This window comes from Pangasianodon hypophthalmus, chromosome 24 (assembly GCF_027358585.1).
Source record: "Pangasianodon hypophthalmus isolate fPanHyp1 chromosome 24, fPanHyp1.pri, whole genome shotgun sequence".
Taxonomy (NCBI): Eukaryota; Metazoa; Chordata; class Actinopteri; order Siluriformes; family Pangasiidae; genus Pangasianodon; species Pangasianodon hypophthalmus.
In genome coordinates this window covers 14,429,350-14,449,815 of record NC_069733.1, presented here as the reverse complement: position 1 = coordinate 14,449,815, position 20,466 = coordinate 14,429,350, and the positions used below count along the sequence as shown (strand labels likewise).

The 20,466-nt window shown below is 39.2% G+C and overlaps 1 protein-coding gene across 4 annotated transcripts in view; it reads left to right on the top strand.

Moving 5' to 3' along the window:
- The window catches only part of si:dkey-61l1.4 (collagen alpha-1(I) chain), a 62,970-nt gene that overhangs the window by 17,786 nt on the left and 24,718 nt on the right, over nucleotides 1–20,466 (top strand). The window contains exons 4-16 of one of the 4 annotated variants that reach the window (XM_053228838.1): nucleotides 284–476; nucleotides 1,227–1,355; nucleotides 1,521–1,655; nucleotides 10,322–10,546; nucleotides 10,643–10,906; nucleotides 12,014–12,058; nucleotides 13,020–13,139; nucleotides 15,953–15,991; nucleotides 16,080–16,133; nucleotides 16,545–16,598; nucleotides 18,402–18,509; nucleotides 18,705–18,758; nucleotides 18,850–18,903. In XM_053228838.1, the coding sequence (XP_053084813.1) occupies nucleotides 284–476; nucleotides 1,227–1,355; nucleotides 1,521–1,655; nucleotides 10,322–10,546; nucleotides 10,643–10,906; nucleotides 12,014–12,058; nucleotides 13,020–13,139; nucleotides 15,953–15,991; nucleotides 16,080–16,133; nucleotides 16,545–16,598; nucleotides 18,402–18,509; nucleotides 18,705–18,758; nucleotides 18,850–18,903 (1,474 nt within the window). Of the gene's footprint in view, nucleotides 1–283; nucleotides 477–1,226; nucleotides 1,356–1,520; nucleotides 1,656–4,943; nucleotides 7,493–10,321; nucleotides 10,907–12,013; nucleotides 12,059–13,019; nucleotides 13,140–15,952; nucleotides 15,992–16,079; nucleotides 16,134–16,544; nucleotides 16,599–18,401; nucleotides 18,510–18,704; nucleotides 18,759–18,849; nucleotides 18,904–20,466 lie in introns of those variants that run through there. The other 3 variants (XM_053228837.1, XM_053228839.1, XM_053228841.1) reach the window with 3 other exon arrangements.

Genomic DNA, 20,466 nt, shown 5'->3' with positions numbered 1-20,466 from the left:
GAGAGGCATTTCAACTATCAATAATAGGCTACATGAATCTACAGACTGGGCTAGAAAAAAATCAGCCCCAGTCTCTACTTCATGCCATTCTGTGTATTTTCAGTTATGATCATTGTTAATGCTGTGGTGCTTTGTCCAACAAAAGTAAAAAATAACCACTTTAAGCCATTTGCTAACAGCAAATAAGATGATGTAGATAGTGAAAATAGGGGCTTACTTTCTTTAAAATAGAGGGAGAGCTTATCACTGCTCGTTTGTCTAGTGTGTGTTTTTGTTTCCGCAGGTTTTTAGTGTCAGGCCTGTCTGATTCACAGTGGCACTGGGTCTCAGTGGGAGCCTCTTTGGAGCATCTGGCTGTCTATGTGAACTGTGTGCTGGTGGAGAAAGTCAGATGGACCTTCCCATACTTGGGCATCCCTACAGACGGTCTGCTGATGGTCGGGGGCATCCTGCAGGGCTTCGAGACGCCTTTGGAGGTAGTTTTATTTTGTTGTTTTTTTCTTCAAGCACTGAACTCAGTGACAATGTAATGTTTATGTAATGCATTGGTCATTTATGTAGACTTATAGTAAGAGGTAAAGCTGTTTCAACATGTGAAATTCTTCAGGACACAGTTTCTCAGTAATACGACCAAGCTGCTCTTTTGTCTTATAAACTATTAACTTATTAAACAGAGACTGGAAGGGAAAGACTGTTTATAGTATAAGAGTAACTCATTAAAAAATGGAATGATGATGATGACTAAAAGCCAATTAGGATATGCCAAATTCAAATTATATTTAAATTAAAAAACAATAAAAGTAAAGTAAAATAGTTTACTGCTGTGTATTAAATTCAACAGATGATCATTTGATCTTTAATTAAAACCAGAAAGCTCTGAGATGCTGCACTTTAAGAACTGTATATAATTACCATGTGGCTCAAATATGTTGGATGTTAGTGTTCTCATCATCACTTACCTAACTCTGTGTTAATGGCGAAGGGTCAAGCAGCTGGCTGAGCGTGTGTGATAAATCATGCGTGTATTCCAGCTCATTTCAAGGCTGTTCCTCATATTATAGCATGACATTGCTTGAGAAACCTAATGACAATGTATTTGCAGTCTAAACAGTCAGAGAGACAGATACGCAGATGAGAGCTGTGGCTGGTGCTTATGCTTATTTTTAGTGGACATTAGAAATAGATGGCTACAGCTTTCCAAAATGTTGCTGATTTTGTGTTCATAGGGGGATATCAGACAGATGATGTTCATCATGGGTGACGGCAGAGCTGCTAAAAATCATTGCAGACTCCATCAGCCGGTGTGTGGAGCCTCAGTGGACTCAAGGTCCTCCAAAACATCTCACAACACGCAGGTAAAAAAGAATAGAGCCACATTAGACTCTCAGGTCTCATGACTCTGTTAACATAGTGAATCAGATGTGATGATGTCACCATTTATGATGTGGTTCTGTCGTCCTATGGAACACCATATTTACTCTAATTGGACTAAAAAAACCTTTTCACTAATACTCCTCCAGACTCTATCGCTGTCCTCAACCAGCCTAATAGAAGACCTAGTAATCTCTGCAGAGTCCTTCAGTGGCAGAACAGATCCTTTTAGTACAACCACAATTCAAAATCCCAGGCCCCAAACGGAGGAAGCAGACATGCTGGTAAGTCGGTTTCTGAATTACAGCACATGCAGATACATTAACACGCTTAAAAAAAAGCATTTCATAGGCTTGTTCTACTGGCAGCCCTTATGCAATGTGTGTGAATGAGCTCCAGGGTGGATGACTTTGGAAGGCTGGAAACATTACAGATGGAGATAGAACGATGACCCTGACTTCTAATTTGTCCCCATTAAACTGTAACTGTGCTCTCCTGGTGGAAGGGCTGTGAATAATGATGGTCATGGGAGTGCTCTCATGATAAACGCTCCATCTGGGAGGGCAAGAGGGCGCTCACTTAGAGCCGCTGTGCAGGAACTACTCCAGAGTTAGTAAATGACCTGGAAAGTCATTGAGTTTTCCCTGGCTTTTTGTAGTTTGAGCCAAAGAAATTTAAAGCAATATGTTTGTGTTACTAGCAGATTATAATAGGGACGGAAATGGGTAAAATGACAAACACGATTATTAATCACAATCAACATTGTCATCCTTTATACCGCAGTGCTGTTGAATTCTCAATTCTGTTTGGTCAGAAGGTGTTGATTAATTTTTTGTAACAGCAGCTCTGGCAATAATGCCTACTGAACATAATGCAGCACTAATGGTAGAGAAGAATAATAATAATATACAGATTTTAAAAAATGTGTCGTTATTTAACCAAGAAAAACCTAAATGTCATTAATATGTTGAAGCTTTCTGTAAGGAAATGTTTATTTAACATTTATGGAATTATTCTGATACAGAAGTTTACAGGACAGAGGACTTTGTACTTTCCAGTTTCTCCGCAACATGACAAGCTGCGTTTTTTTTTTTTAACTTCAAGATAAAGTGATTGAATAACTATTTATAGATGCTTCACATCTGGCCACATCATACCACCCCATCGTTAACTATTTTCATATAACAGCACATCTGGCATTTTTTCTTCCTTACTTATGCAATTATAAACCATACTAAATGTAAGCTAATTAGCTAACTTTAAGTCGGCGAGATTCACATTCACCTCTGTAATTACCAGGGGTGTAAACCTGATACCACATGATGCGATACAATTTGTATTCTTAAGGCAGCGATTCAATTTTTGACAATACTGCTGAATCTGCTACAGTGTGATTTAGTAGATTCTGATATGCAAACAGCTTTGTTCAGAATTTGGGTTAGGACTACCATTAATTCTCAATTACTCCATTATAAACAATAACAATTGATAATAATCAATTTATGATTGTTGCCTTAATTCTTTTAAATCTTTGCCTTTTAAATCTATGCATCAATCCAAATGATCTGATCATTACACCCCTATACATTTTGTTATTATGTAGTTACTGCTTAATAAGCTATAAAATAAATATCTGAATAATAAGCCAGGGTGCTTAAGGGCTTTACTAACCTACATGAGTCACTTATTAAATTAAAATTTCTGCACATAAGGTTTCCATTCAGAGAAAGACCATAAATAATGAAAAGATTAATTCAATTGCCTTTTAATTGCCTCCTCAAGTGGAGGATGCTTCGGTGTATGATTCTCTTGACTCGAATCTTTTGGTTGAGACTTTTAGGAAGTTTTTAAGACATGTTCCTCTAAGCTGAAAAAAGGTTGTGTTGAGTTGACAGCCACTTCATTGAAGTCATTACGTGTACTGTTTGCTCTCATCTGTGTAAGTGAAAGCTCTGTGTGTGTGTGTGTGTGTGTGGTTGAACTCTGGGGTTAGTGAAAACTTGTGAAGTTTTGCAGTTATGACTTTGTAGTTTTCCACAAAAAGGCCTCATTATGTGGAGTGCCGTTGCTCTCTGTAGGAGTGATGTTATAAATGTTTGCTTTTATAAATGTGTTTATTGAATGGTGTAAAACGGTGTTGTAGCAAGTGGAGCAAGTTAGCGTCAGATTCAATAGAATTATAGCCTCAGGGACTGGTCATAAAGTTGTTTTTTTCAAACTGTTATACAGCAGATTGGAAACCGCTGATTGGAAACAGATTGGAAACAGTCCGAACATTTTGGAATTCCAAACCAATTTCGGAGAGCATTGTTGACATCATGACAAAAACATCTATACAGTTATATGTTCATTGCAGTCAGGTGTTTGAAACCAGTCCAAATCTGCAAGTCATGGTTATACACCAGGGGGTTTTAATTATATTATGCCTGCAGTCATACACTTTATAATGAAAATAATGTAAGTGGTGCTTAATAGGTCACATACAGTGGTGATTAAGGATCTAGCAGAAAACGGCTGAGAAGCTCTGTGTGTTACAGTGGTTTTATACCGTTGTACAGCCGTTGTTGTATTCTCGGTTCTGATTGGTCAGAAGGTGTTGGTTAAATTTCCATGACAGCAATTCTTACAGTAGATCTGGTTCCAACATTTATATTGATGTGCTCATCTAATCCATTGTTTTTACAGGGTGTCCCAAAAGTCTCCATACATAGCGGAAATTATAGTTTGCATGTTCTCCCCGTGCTTTGGGGCTTTCCTCTCCAGTTCAAAGACATGAATTGTAGGCTGATTGACATGTCTAAATTGTTCGTGGAGTGTGCTTGTGTGTGTGATTGTGCCCTGCGATAGGTTGGCACCCTGTCTAGGGTGTCCCCTGCCTTGTGCCCTGAGTTCCCTGGGATAGGCTCCAGGCTCCCCCACGACCCTTTGTAGAATACGTGGTACAGAAAATGGATGGATGGGTGGAAAATTGCGATGGTGTAAGAGGAATAAAACACTTCAGAACATGCTGTTATAAAAAAAACTCAACTCCAGGGTGGCAACAGTAATTCTACTTTGTGTCAGGCCACGCTGTTGTTGATTATTTTCCTATAAGAACCTATCCCCATGTGTTTTATTCCTTATTAATATAATAACTTAGAGCACAAACTGATCTAAATCCTTTCTAAAAATATCATTTAATCTGTGATGTACATTATGAATGAATTTATTTGAAATAAATCAGCATAATGTGCCATATATGAATAGATGGTGCGAGAATTTTATTGTCTTTTGCTGTCATTATAATGAACATAATTGTAGGATTAGGAGCCATTCATTCATTATTAGTCGTTTATTGCGTTATTTAATAATTTAATATTTAGTACAAACTATTTGTTTGAATGCTCACAATGTCCATGCTCTAGTTTGTCAATTTTTGTTGGATTTTTGTTCTGTTTTCTGTAATATTCTTAGTTTCAATGTTAGGTTCATCCATCCATCCATTTTCTGTACCACTTATCCTACACAGGGTCGCAGGGGAGCCTGGAGCCTATCCCAGGGGACTCGAGGCACAAGGCAGGGGACACCCTGAGGGGACTCAAACCCCCAACCCTGCGAGGCAACAGTGCTAACCACTAAGCCACCGTGCCCCTGGTTCATATATAAAATAAATTATTCAGTCACTCGCTCACTTATATCACTCAGGCCCTGGCTGAAAGTCTGCATCAGCAAGAAACTAGTAAAGTTTGCGCACATTCTTTTCCATTTGTGAATATATAAGAGCATTTTCCTGTCAATTTCTAGGGTCAGGTTGATCCAGAAACAGTGGGTGCGATGTGGGAATACACTCTGGAATGGATGCTAGTCCATCACAGGGCATCTTGCACACATGATCAGATTCACACCTAGGGGCAATTTACCAATTTACCTACCAGCATGTTTTTGGGAGGAAACTGGAGAACCCAGAGGAAAACCACACGGACAAGGAGAGAACATGCAAAACTCCACAGTGCCTCGAGCTTGAACCGAGCTTGAACTGGTGCCCCTGGAGCTGTGAGTGATAACACTACATGCTGGTATACGAATTCAGATTTTGCGAAATCCCAGTTTAATCCATAAATAATCATATAAACTTTTTATAAAGACCTTTTTATAATAAAGACCCCTGGTTCAAGGACAGCAGTTCCACAATAGGGCATCATGTTATGTATATTATCATATCATCATTAAAATTATTGACTGTAAGCTTAACAATCCTGTAACGGCAGTCTGTGGGCTCTATGCCACAGATCCAGCTCTTTCTTATTCTCATGTTTTTTTCTGGCATTTCCACCATTAACAAAGATAAAGTGTGACTCCTAGTTTTCTCAGGCAGAGTAAGTATAGCAGAGTGAAGGGAACTCTGGGAGTTTTGCCCTGCTCCAGTTTCATATCAGACTTTTCCAAGTCAGTGTGCCTTGGCAGTGCTTGTCTATCATCAGCGTAACAGACTGGAGTCTTGTAATTATGATCTCTCAACTGTAATTTACTGCTCAAAAATAAACCAGATATCATAAATGTGGAATCGAAAAAGTGTCAGGTTTTTTTAGAAACCAGTCTTTTCCCACACTTCAACCAATACACATGCGTACACATACACTCTTAAGTTCTCAGTCACTGCTGTAATGGTTCCACAGGCAGCCCTGAAGCACTGTTTCTTCCCATTTAACAGAAGAGTGTGTGGAAAGTGGAGCTCTTAATAAAGTTGGAACTGTTTCATTTTTTTTTTTTGCCCTTCCTGCCCACCAAAAAGAGCTGTGAAACCTCAGAGACAGAGCTCCACAGAGCTCTCAGGCAACAAAACCTTCCTCTGTAATACATCTCCCAGAGTTGGCTCTGTTACTGAAGCAGCCCTCACTGCTAATCGTTCCTGTTTTAACAATCTCATGGTCATGATGTATCACAGATTTTTGCTTCTCATCCCAGGAGAACTTGTGAGGACTTATTTAAACCACTTATTTGTAGCATATTGCTGTGATGATTTCTGATTTTTTTTTTTTTTTACATTTCTGTGCTAGTCAGTCTCTTCTTCTGAAGATCTTCACAATTTTTTTTCCCATTTTCTGCCTAATTTGGTCATTTACCATCCAGCTCTTCCCAATCAACCGCATCTTTTTGAACTGCTGCCCACGCTGCATCACAGGGCAGCCTAACACACTTGGAGAAAAGCGCTATCTGCCCTCTTCCGCATACATGAGCTCACAGACACCCATGATTGGCTAGTGTTGATGTGATTGACAGGGGAGACAGTACACATTCTGTCCCTCCCAAAGAGTACAGCCAATTTTGCTCCCTTTGCTCCCAGCCACATATAACTGTGGCAGTGTCAGGATTCAGACTTATTACAATGATATGGGGAACACTTTTTATTTTGCGCCACTCAGGACAATCCTGACAATCTTGATATATAATTTGGAGTTCTCTTTGTTTGCATTTTTTTGGCTACCAGTTGCTATGGTGAAAAACTGGATTAATCAATCAGGATCACATTTTTCCCATTTCTGTTTAAAACTGCTAGCCACCTAGGTACACTTTGAGCTCAGGGATATTGAGGTGACCGCTGACAAAGTGCAGGAGGAGAAAAGGAATGGTAGATATGGTTTTAAGAATTGTTAGCTTGTTATTTTATTCATTTTCAGTGTAATGAATATTATAAAGGTATTTTATTTCATACTCCACTTGTAAACTGATCTGCTTAGAAGTCCAGCATTCAGCATTTACCAGCTGATACTGACCCGGTATGTGCACTGACCATACGTAATGGTAATCTTTACTTTACTGCATCTCACTGATCTTTCCTTCATGGCTAGTTTCCTAGCAGTATGTGACCCACCTGTATGGGGGTGCTGTGGGTTAAGCCTGGATTTCCTGAAGCCTGGCTGTCTGGGTGTGTTGGGTTTGGGCCGAGTCCTGGTGTGGGTGTATATGGGAGGTTCCAGCCCTGTGAGAGAGTACGAGAGCAGGAGAGAGCACGACACTCCTTTATGAACTGATGCAGTGTGGGTCCACTGTCACCATGTGTTTCCATGTTTGGGTTGGATTCTGCCTTATTCTGGGAATATTTCAAAAGGGACAGCATGTGAATGGACAATGGAAAGCTGCGGTAGGCCTTTTAAAAATGGTCAATCATTTCAAAGCTGTAAGCATGTGTGATTGGTGATTTGGTGGATACTTTATTATTGATCCTCTGAATCTGGATGAGTTCTGTATGAGTTATTTGTTCTGAGTTAATCATTTTGAGAGTTTGTTGTTTTTGAGCGCAGTCCAGGATTTCTAGTGCTTGAAACCACAAGTTCATGTTTGTGTACCTTACTACTTAATGTATATTAAACGGCTACACAAATATACTCTAGGCCCCTGAAACATGTGGTCAGTAACCTACAGGGCTCTTCTTCTATGCAATTAATCAATGCATTTTTCTAAACAGAATGGCAGAATGATTGGACGTATGAGGTTTTTTTTTTTGCTGTCAAACGTAATCATATGTATATGTAGCAATGAGATAGCTATGAACCCACAGAACTTTATTTCAAATGCCTGATTTTACCCATTAGGTTCAACAGTCAGTAAAAATGTCTCTATTTCAAATAGTGGCAGTGCTGTATATAATTTTTTTCACCTGTTGCCGAGTGACATATGTTCTTATGATTGGTCTTGGGACTGAATAACAAAATATATGATTGGTTAAAAAGACAGGTTTGAAAGCTACGGGCCTGTTGTTTATTTTAACTAACTTCTGCATTTAAAACCAACCCATGCATGAATAAAAATGCAAAACCATTGCAGAGTGCTGGTTTGTACTCCAAATAAAATAACAACAACAAAAAAACTCACGTTTTTTATAGCTAAACTGTGAAGCTGTGTGAAGACGTGGATTTCTGTGATTATTTTCCCATTAAACTACATATGCAATTCAAAGTAATTCTCCAAATGATACATTATTAAACAATATGTAAGACATGATCTTTCATAGTGTGGGCATGATCGTAAATCCATAATCCAATTCATAAGCCCGCAACTTGGGTTGTTACCTAAGCGTTAGGTTATAGTTATAATCCAGCTATGAACCACATTTCATGTATTTAACATTTTGTCACTCTTGCTATCTGGTAATTAGGGTTGGAACTTACCAGAATACATATTTGTCCAGCTGCCTTCTTAAACAGATGACTATTGAAGATCTACATACCTGTGTCTTGGTGAGAATTAATCAAGTGGGTCCTTCCTCGCTGTGAGGTCAGCCAGCCCTGGGATATGAGCACTGGGCTCTTCGTGTGGTCATTTATCATTGGTCAGTTCCATTACGCCATGGTTGGGATGTACTAATGTCCTTGAGTAACGGAGGACCACATGACCTGGTCATTCTGCTGACCTTCTACTGGAACAATGTATTTCCTTTGTATCAGCGTTTTTCTCTTACAATACGTCTTTTGATCCAGATCAGATCAGACACCTGAGAATCCTGACCCTGTCATCCAATCCAAGTCTATTGTGTGCTTGAGAAAATACGATTATTGTTTAATCCACAAAGGCATCTCCTTCTCAGTAAATTCTGGTTTGCATCCAAATGTCCCACTAAGATCTGATCAGCTGATTTTTATTAAAAAGTGTTAGTCGTCCTATATTTCTGCATGAGCCAACTACAATTCCAACTTTCTTGCATCATCAGCCAAAAATCTGACTCATAGCTCAAAGGAGGTGAGGCAGTAAATTGAACTAACCATGTCACCTTTGAGAAGAGTGTTTCATCTAAAGATGTCACTTTGTTGAGTGATGTGCTTGATTGCTTTCAGTCTGAGGGCTGTTGTTTAATGGAGGACAGAGACCCAGGTTAATGGAGCTTGGAAACATGCATATGCCACCAACCAGAGTGTAGGAGATCGTCTTTGCTGCAGAACCAAAAGTCCAGGGGGGTGGAACTGAACCAGATGCTCCTCCTATAAGCCTAACTCTAACCCTAACCCCTAATCACTGAGACAGAATGCAACATGCAACAACGAACAAACCAGAAACAATAGAGCTGTCTCCACCTCCTGGACTTTCTGGTTCTGCAGCAAAGGGTACTTGGAGTGTAGACCTTTTTATTTATTTATTTAGTTAATTATTTATTTTATTATTTACTTATATACTGAGATTTTTTATATCCTTTTGCTTAATATCCACCAAACAATTGCCATGTTCTTGGTTACAGTTGCTTACATGGTTACCATGCATTATACCAGGTACTTTCTTTTGAATACTAATTACTTGATGGCTTTCTGTGCAACCATTACATTACAATCAAAACTTTTCACAGATTGTAGACCAATAAAATGGTCACAACGTTTACTCAGTAGATTTTCCTGCATCTAATAGCATCTCTAATATACTGTAGATTTCTCTAAATGCACTTTTCCAGAAGGACTTAGAGAAGTGCTTTGTAGTTTCCATCAAAATACCCTCATTCTATAGGTCAGTGTAATATCAAGAATAATATCAAGCTAAAACCATGTTGGAGAGGATTCAGTGGCTCAGCTGTTCTGATAGCCACACACAGTGGAATGAACTTCCCCTGCAGTCTCAGAAATAAAGGTACCAAACTGTACTTTTCCTTGTTGTTGGAGTAGTACCATCAAGGGTACATCTATTGACCACTGATGTAACTGTAAAGTTCTACTCTATAAGCTAATTAAAGGTACACCACATACACCCACCCAGGTAATAGATACATACTCAAGATACAAAAGATGTACTAACCTTTGAATGTACCAACCCAGTGACAGTTTGGTATCTTTATTTCTGAGAGTGAATTTCATTTCACCACCTGAGTACCAGTACAGAGAAGACTCTTCCTTGTACCTTGAGGGATGGTGGGTCAAGTCAAGCCATACTAGAGGCTTGAAGGGAACATGGTGCAGAGTGGGATTTGTTAAACTTTTGTGTTCATTTACAGGATCCTCTGAATTTCATTCCCCTTAATGAGCTGAATCCTTCATCCCAGAGAGGCGACTTCAAGCCGACTGATGGTTTCCGAGTGCGGGAGGAATCCAAGAGGCACAAATCCCCTTACATCACATCATACACCAGGATTAAGGGCAACACTGAGAACCAGGCCCAGTCCACCACTGCTAAATCCACGGTGGAGGATCTGCTCTCGCAAAAACGACAAACAGATCAGGTGGATGTAGTTCCTTCAAAACCCTCAGAGGGCAACATTGACCTGGATTCCTTGACTGATACCAGGCGTGTAAATAAGAACCATGTGCATCCACAGTTTCTTGACCTAAACCTGGCAGAAGAGGACCTGTTACCTTCAGGGACATACATCACTTCTGGATCTGTCATTCAGCGTCAAGGCTCCACAGACTTCCTCAGCCAGAAAGGCCACAAAAAACCTGAGGCCCATCATGATAGATCGACACACAAAAGCACAACAAGGAGTCCATCTAAACATGGGGATCTGATCACAGGATCTGATGGCAAGAAGTATCGAATGTTGAGAGGACCGCCGGGACCTGCTGGGCGTCCAGGGAAAAGAGTGAGTCATACCAGAGCATCAAAATTGCACAGAGCTGTAGGTACTTTTGTGACAAAAATCAAGGGGGACTCCTATGCCAGCTATAGGTAAAAGATTAAGTTAATGGTAGTATTACTGTCTAGGGTTACGGCTGTAGCTGTTCTGTACAGTGCAGTCGGGTTAAAACAAGCAGGCATTCTGATTCTCCAGTGGGTGATTCAAGTGGTATGTGAAATCCTTATTATCTCTATGGAAAGTATATTAGCTCTTATTAGGTCCTTCATTTGTCATCATGTTACATACAGAAAGTAATTATGGCCATGTCTAATCACTACTCTCTTAGGGATTTGTCGAGAATTTGTTGGCTAGCTAAGGGTTCCTAGCTTGCTAAAGAAGTTCTACTTGCAACCATCTATGATAAGAAAACTTTCTGTTGTTGGGTTCCACATAGGGTTTCCCAAAAGGAACGAGTGTAGAATGGCATTATTTTCAGCAAGTTTTGACTCAATTTACATGTTTTTACTCGTTCAAGCCTTTTGGTTTTTTTCTGCAATATTTTGTTATACTCCAGTGGAATTTTTTTCCTTTTCAACCCAAGTTTTATTTTTTAATATTTTAAACGGGGAAAGATGCCAATGCTGGGGCACTAGCCAAAAAATACAGCCACAGATGATTACATCTGCGATTTAGCAAATTATAGACCTTAGAATATTCCTTAAAGATGTGACTCATCTTATCTTGTCTCTAGTCCAAAAAAGAGAAACTTTTTAGGTTAATAGCTCTAAAAACATTACTAACATTCATTTCTGGGATTGTGTAATAAGAATGTAGTGATTTTCCTGTGTTTTATATTTGACTTTTGGCAAATTTACCCTATTCATCTATGGTTTTCATATGAGTTCATACACTTTTAGAACAAAAGGTTCAATATTGCACCTATAACAGTTTTTTTTTGTTGCTTGTCCCTTTGGAGAACCCATAAAGTTTCTATGTATAATTCTATATCACAGGTTTCCCTTTCAGAAAAGTACCCATTGAGAAAGCTAGAACTTTTAACCAAAAGAAAAAAAAACTCTCTTATAGAACTGTATAGCAGATTAATGGACATCACTTATGTCATTGTTTTAGGGTTGTGCCGGGACCAGAGGGTACGTTGGATTTAAAGGAGACAAGGTGAGAAGGAACGTCTGTGAGGTGAAATCATATACATCAGAGCCTGAATCGAAAATCTAGATGCATAATTTTATGTTACTGACACTTTATCGTGAATCTGAGGTAGTTGTATTTACACCACAATAGTGTTGAATTATCAGTCTGATTGGTCAGAAGGTGTTGATTCATTCTCTATAACAGCAGCTTTGACAGCAGTGAAGCTGCAAATCACAGGTTTATATTAATGTACCTTTTAAATTAACATTTATGAAAGGAGTCTCCAGTGTCAGCACTTAAGTTTTCAGACACGGCAGAGTCTTTAGGACAGAGGACTTTGCACTTTCTCCTTTGAAGAGGAAAAAAGAGAGGCCGGTGAGGGAATGTTTATAGCTGCTGTAATGTAAGTGATAATAGGAGCTAACTTGTTTAATAGGCATTCCACAATAATAAATGTAACTATAAATGGATAAAAAGTGTGATACTTTAATTAATAAAACATTAAGCAATATTAAATTGCTGTAGTATCAGAGGAATAAAACACTTATAAAAATAAACTTCAGTATAGTAATGCCACCCTGACGTTGATTATTTTCCTGTAGTAGCATGTCACTAAGTGTTTTATTGTTTGTATTGGGTCTAAATTCACCTCTTTAGATCCAAATCTGAAAATTCTGTATTAAAAATAAGCAGTAGAAAATTCAGCAGTATAAAACATGGTTGTGGAAATTCAGCAGCAAAAAACTCTTGACCTCAGAGTGTCTTTGATTTCACACTCTGTATTTCTACAGAATGAATTATCATATATCAAGTACTGAATTGTCTACTACGTGAATTTTTCAAAGAATTTACTGAATTCTGACCCAGTATATAGAAACTTCTAAGATTTTTAATAAACCTTTTTGGAAGCATCAAATTACATGTGCTTGCAATGTTAATGCTTAATGTAAATGACTTATGTATTGCCATTGTTACATTTTCCAAGGGATCTCGAGGAGAAAGAGGGCGAGAAGGTCCAAGGGGTAACCCAGGTCCTCCAGGACCGGCGGGATTACCCTCGCTCTACCTATGGCGCAACACTCAGGAGGAATGGGCTGCATTCATGGTACGACTCCATTCTTTCTTTCCCTTATTGTCTCTCCGCAACCTGTGAAGCGTGATAGCATTGGAGACTGATGGCCGCAAGCCAGGTCCAGTGTTAGAAAGTGACACCAACTCCAAAAAGTTTCCCAGTCCCGCTTTAGCCATAAAGGCACCGCCCTGTGTGCACTATGACAGAGTGACCGAGTCATGGCTGCATCCCTGCTGGTCTCTATTTCTGACTGTAAATTCGAACTTTTGCCCAGACCACAAGTCTGACTTTCAGATAGATGCCTGTAATTGGAAACAGTTGTGCAGTTTTGGGATTGTGTTCGTCTTGTCTGCTTGTGTCAGGTCTTGTTGGTTCTTGGTGGATCAGGAGCTCAGTGGGAAAGGACTAACAAAAGAATTTCACCAATCATCCATTAATCAACTTATGATGGTGGTTGATTCCATTATTGTGGAGCCTTGTAACTCTTAAAAACTCTTTAAAAAAAAAGCTTATTTTCATTTTCAATGTTGAATCTAAGATACCATGCATTTAACCATTCAAAAAAATGTTAACCCATCTCAGGCAAAAATATCTCAATTTTTACAGAGTTCTTTGCTGACGGTGGCAAAGTCTAATCTAATGATTTACTTCAAATGATTAATTTCACTTTTTTTAAAATTAATGAATGATTCACTTAAATGTAATCACTCAATAATTTGGGTAACAGGATTGTACTTTCAAAATGAACTCGCCAGTCTATATAACAATATCAATGAAAATAAAGAAAAACAACTTACTTTCCTTCTTCCCATAATCTTCAGGAATGTTGAATGACATAACTTCCTGTCGAACATGTGACCTGTGGAATATTCCACATATTTCATAGGAGTGAATTTGCTCAGTAACATAGTTGAGTGAAAATAAAATGTACATTTTTCATTTAGATTTACACATTCATGCAAAAAAATGATATGAATTTTGAAATATACTATATGGACAAAAGTATGTGAACACCTGACCACTGAACATCCCATTCTAAAACCACAGGCATTAATATGCTGTTATAATAACCTCCACTCTTTTGGGAAGGCTTTCCACTAGATTTTGGAGCATGGCTCTGGGGATTTGTGTCCATTCAGCCATAAGAGCATTAGTGAGGTCAGGCACTGATGTTGGGTGAGGAGGCCTGGGGTGCACTCGGCATTTCAATTCATCCCAGAGATGTTCGCTGGGGTAGAGGTCAGGGCTCTGTGCAGGACACTCGAATTCTTCCACTCCAACCTTGACAAACCATGTCTTCTTCACTTTGTGCACAGGGACACTGTCATGCTGGAACAGGTTTGGGCCTCTTAGTTCCAGTGTAAGGAAATCTATAGCATATGAAGACATTCTAGACAATTGTGTGCTTACAAATGTGTGGTAACAGTTTGGGGAAGACCCAAACTCGTTTTGATGATCTGGTGTCCATAAACTTTTGGCCATATATTAAATTTTAAAGATTCGAGTTTAAGGTAAAGTGTAGTTATAGTTTTGTGTGTACATTTTATGAATGTTTCAAGTTATTTATCTGAAACATGCACATACAGTAGGTTGTTGTAAAGAACACTTCACCTGTGTTTAAAATGTCTTTTACCTTTATTTCACATACATATTTGAAAATGTAATATCCGTGAGAAACAGATGGCACCCCAGTCATGGACTCACCCTGGTAACCGTTAAGCAGTTATGTGGAAACAAATGTCTATAGTGATGAACAGGATTTGTGCTCGCATGAATAGCACATGATGTTTTTGTTATTCTATATGCTCACTTTTGCATCTTTCTTTTCCCAGTGGTCACTTTTGATTTGATTATTTATGTGAAGAGTTGATTGCTCAAGAATTTTAAAGGCTTCAGTATGCAGCCCCGGGGCAAATGTACTGTATATTTTTGCAGTTATATAGAAAATAACAAAAGTCAGGACAGTTATGGTAATGATACGTCTGCTTGTTTTTTTAAAACATGCTTTGGCAAAGATGATCTGTGTAATTGCCCTGTATTGCCTCTTTCCTGCATGAAGTCATCTTTGTATCATGTAGGCTTTTGCCTTGAGTCAGACATCATATTGTGAAGCTTTATTACAAAAAAATGCATTATAAATAGTCTCTGTGGTTCAGATTCAGATTTGTGAAGAATTCCAGCCACGCTTGTTTTATTCTCTGGGATCTATTTGTGGCATCCCGTGTGTTTTTGTGCATGTGTGTATGTGTATGTGTATCTGTGTTGCCTTAACATGGCCATGGTTGACCGGTATTGCAACAGATCTGTGCATTGAATGCTCAGCTATTAGCTGTTAAGGCAGATTTGTCACTGGAGCATAGTCCACCACAAGCCTGGAGTCTAGAGTGTGGAGTTTACCCAGAGTTCTCTTTCTGAAAGGCCACAGTGTTGCAACCCAAAAACATTTTGACAGACGTGTAGATCATCTCTCAGCCCCTCTGGGTGAGCTAACGGCAGGGTCCAGCTCTCCTGGCAGGTCTGAAACTCACCTTCACCAGGTCGAGCTGAACCCAAGCCAAGACAAACGTTGTAGAGAGCAGAGGCAGCCTGGGTGGTTTAATGAGTTTAATGTGTCTCTGTGTGGACTGTGTGGATGTGCCTCCACTGTCCTCTGTCTGATATTTAATCTGGCATGGAGATCTTGTACACTTGAGATTTAATCACAGATGGTGGTACGGCTGACGTACCTTAGTGTAAATAGCACATCCGGTGCTACACGGTGGACTACAGCATGTGAATTTAACAAGATCTTAAACCTATACTTTACTCCAAAACACTTCCTTACATCAGTTTTGTCTGTTTTGCAGAGAACTTCATATTACCATTTGCTAATGGCAGGATGGCCTGTAAGTAACCAGAAGCACTGAAGCCAACATTTATGTCTCTTTTTCAGTCATTGTGTGCTTTTTTAATTTAAATAATCATCCTCTACAGAGAGAGACCGGGCCTCCTGGACCAATGGGGGAAATGGGAAGTCCCGGACCACCTGTGAGTGCACACACACCATGAAATACACCGTTAACTGTGTAAAGTGTGTTGATCATGGAAATAACCTGTACTGAGACAACAACATAACACTCACCCTGCATTAAAATGCTGTTTTTAACATGGCCTAACCCACTTCCTCTCCCTATGTCTTTGTTGCCATCTGAGACATTATTTCACATTAGTGTTCACACTAATCCCACTATCCAGTGTCACACTGAAGAGGATGGGTTCCCTTTTGAGTCTTTTTTCTTTCTCATGTCATATCAGGGAGTTTTTCCTCACTACTGTGACCTCTGGCTTGTTCATTAGGAATCTAAATCTATATCCGGGTTTCTGTAGAGCTGCTTTGTGATAATGTCTACAAATAAAACTGAATTAATTGTTCTGCATCTGCATCAATCTGTCTTAAAGGGGATGCCAGGAGAGCCAGGAGAGAGGGGACCTCCAGGTCAACAAGGTGACATGGTAACCAATTGCATTCTCTCATCTCAATGTTCATCCTTCTAGAATTAGGGGCCAAGCACCGAAGGTGTGTTGGCATCTCTTGTAATCGTTAGTGGTCTTCTTCTTCTTTTGCACACTTGTTGAGGACAGTTTGAATATACTTGTAGCAAACTGGAGTCTCAAACCCCCAAGCGCCTCCAATGGGTCAAAGTTGTTGCACTCATGTTTATGCTAATAACTGTTTGAACCGTAAGGGCTAGAAATGAAATTCTTTTTTCCTCTGATTCCTGAGCTCATGCCGAGTTGAATGCATACCATGCTTTCAACTTCCACCCAACTAGATTTTCTACCATTTTGAATTTTCTGAAAAACCTACTTTTTCGCACTTGTCCCAGACAGTTCGTCGGATCTTCATCAAATTTAACTCAGATTTTTGTTAGACCATGCTGGCAAAAAAATATTAAAAGCTTTTAATAGACCAAACCGTTCTCAAATAACTCTGCAAGGATGCTGAAATGGACGTGAGGCTATATCTCCATAACACTTTAGCGTATTCAGACCAAATTAAGTGTATGTCATAGCCATCATGACTTGAGGGTACCTGCACAGTTTTGGATCAGCGCCACCTACTGCACACGAAATATGAAATCGTTCGTCCGATTCTCACCAACTTCCACTTGGAGCATCTCCAGTCCCTACCAGCAATAAGTTATAGATTTCGTGTTGATAGACCAAACTGAACTGTTGGTCTGACTGACTTAAAAATTGGCGTCTATGTCCATGTCCTTCATTGTCCATGAGGACAATTGTGTATCTTAGAAACATGCCCGCTATCTGCCAATCACAATTCAGCAGTTTTTAAACAAGGTTACCAAAGACTGATCAAAACAAAACACTGTGGACATATTTGCCTTCGGCCTGAGAGGTTTGTGCAAAATATGAAAAAAAAAAAAAAAATCGGTCACCAGGTGGCGCTGTCATGTTTTACATGCGTGTTAATTGTTTTATATAATGTAGTTTTTCAGAGGATCTGAGTCTGTGCAACTCTTTGATGTATTGTGATGAAAGTTTTTATGTGCCATTGTAAACATTCATGCTTATAGCTTTTCTGAATTTCATCCAATGGCCATGAATCTCACCTCTTTCTATTCCTTAGGTCTTACAGAATCTATTGATATTTTTCCACAGCAGGCCATTTTCGCTGTCTGCCATTTTGAGTCATGTCAAAAACCTACTTTTTCGGAGTCCTAGTAGACCATTTATCCAATCTTAACCAAATTTCACACAGATCGTCATCAGAGCATGCTGGCAAAAACCTTTTTGATATTTCAAACCATTTCCATACAACACATTGTCAAAGACGATGTAAGTGCCGAATAGTGTTTTATGCAATATCTTGGCAACATTATCGCCTATTGCACTGAAAGTTGATATGTAAAATCATGACCATGGTCTGATGCTTGCTTAGCTCCGTACTTTGCCTCTGTTGTGCTTGGCCCCATAATTGCTGCTTGCAGCTATATTTATTTTAGTATTTGTTAGGAGTGAACCAAGCTGTATTTGTACATGTGCTTTTTTTATTTCTAGCTTCATTATCTTGCTTTATTTTGAATGCCATTATGTTCATTAACCAGTTAGAGCTACTGATATGGGATGATAGGTTTAGCTGCTGTAAGATGGTATCATACAAATGAGAAAAGTATTGCATATAGTTACCAGGCTGACAGTGCATAACAAATTATTTTAAGGGGCTAATTCAGTTTGTAGTCATGAATAATAATATCGATATTCTATGTCATTTTTTGCCCCGACTCTTTCTGACAGGGTGACTTGGGGCCGAAGGGTGTACGCGGCCGAGCAGGGACTTCAGGAAGAGACGGAGAAAATGGAATGGATGGAGAACCAGGTCCTCCAGGAGCACCTGGTCTGCAGGTGAGGGGAACCAAACTCACACCATGCTTATAAAAGCATATAGACCAGAACATAATCGTGTGTAGTGTAGTTTCATAGCTTTTCATACTGAGCTGCTAAACCCAGCATCATAATGCGCTTAACATGAAACAAATCACAGTCAGTGCATTACTGAATCATTACAGTTACATATTTCCTGTCTCCTTCTGATATAAGGGGCTTTGGGGGTATAAAGGAGAATCAGCGCCCCCTGGAGACAAAGGAGAGCCGGTACACATTCAGACATACATGATATTGCATGTTGAGTTCTCTTGCCAAATTTCTTCATTATGTGACATGTCTTCTTTTGTGTGAACTTTAGGGTTTCCCAGGAGCTCCAGGGCCCAGGGGGGACAGAGGACAGGCTGGATTAAAGGTGAGATTATGGCATACTATGCATTTGTAAAACAACAGTGAGCAAGTTTAATTTTGCAAAAAAGCAAAGGAGTTTTAATGCAAATTATATAGGAGCTGAGATTTTCTCCCTATTAAATCTAACAGGATCATAGATATTGATGGATTTTTGGTGTTTTACTGATAAAAACAAAAGAACAGTCAGTCATTACAGTTCATTGGCCTAACCAATGCTTGATAAATATGATAGCATGTAGCTACAACTGGAACTTATATATTAAATAGGACAATTTTACTGAAAATGTCTTGTTTCTGCTGTCCTGTTCATTAATTTTGTAGCATTGTAGAAGAAAATTGTTGGCATATTACACTGAGCATGCAGGGTGTATTCACATCCAGTGTATCTGGGATAGGTTTCGGATCCACCACGTCCCCCCATACATAGTCCTCTCTGGAGAGGTACATCCAAAATGTCACATATCATTAACTGAAATAATAATTAATGAGCAATGTTTGACAAATTACTTTTAAAAATGCAGTTAGTTAAATCTAGCTATCTACACTACAAGCTGCATGGCAAAATATGGTATGAAAACCAAAAAACATCCAGTGAGCAGCAGTTCTGCAGATGGGAAATGGCTTTTTGATGAGTGAAGTCAGATGGAAGAATTTTAAAGGCTGAATGAAAGAATGGAAGAATGGGAAGACTGGTCTGAGCTGACAGGAAGTCTACAGAAACTCAAATAACCACTCTTTACATCCATGGTGAACAGAAAAGCATCTCAGTACACACAACACCTTGAAACTTGAGGCAGATGGGCTACAACAGCAGAAGTCCACATCTGGTTCCACTCCCATCTGTGAAGAAAAGGAATCTGAGGATACACCAGGCACAGACTCACCAAAACTGGAATGTAGACAAAGACCAGACGATGTCTGTCCAATCTTCAACTGTTTTTTTTTGGTTTTGTCTCCAACCATCTGACAAGAAGCAGTTACACAACTGGTTAAATTAAAATATGTTGTGTGCATGTTAAGTAATCAGTGTTTATCAGCGTTACTCAATTTTAAAATTAGCAGCACTGCCATGTTGCTCGTTAGAGTAGCTAGCTAGTGATTTGACTAGCAACACTACTGTCTCCTAATGTTCATGTGTAGCTAGGATAAACACTGAGACAAAATATTTGCTTGTACAATGGATTTTACATGTGAGAAGTGTTAACTTTTATACTAATTTTTTGACAACATCAGTTATGTTGGTTAAACCTGTTGCACTTTAAAACAAATGCCTCATCATTTTTCCTGACAGTATACCTGAAACCTGCGCCACTAGACATTATTCCAAAACAGTGTAATTTGTTTTATGAGGTGTCTGATCAGTGGATTGTTTGTGAGTAAAGCGAATCCAATCACAGTAGGCAAGAATACTCTTTTCACTCTAAAGGTGAGCAAAGTAATGCAGCAAGAGACAGTGGTTTAGAAAGATGAAGGCCGCCAAATTGAATCAACTTCCTGGAACGTGTCATGTGGGTTGGGCAAGAGGGAGCGAGGATGCTTTCCCCCTTTAAGTAGACTAGTCTCATCT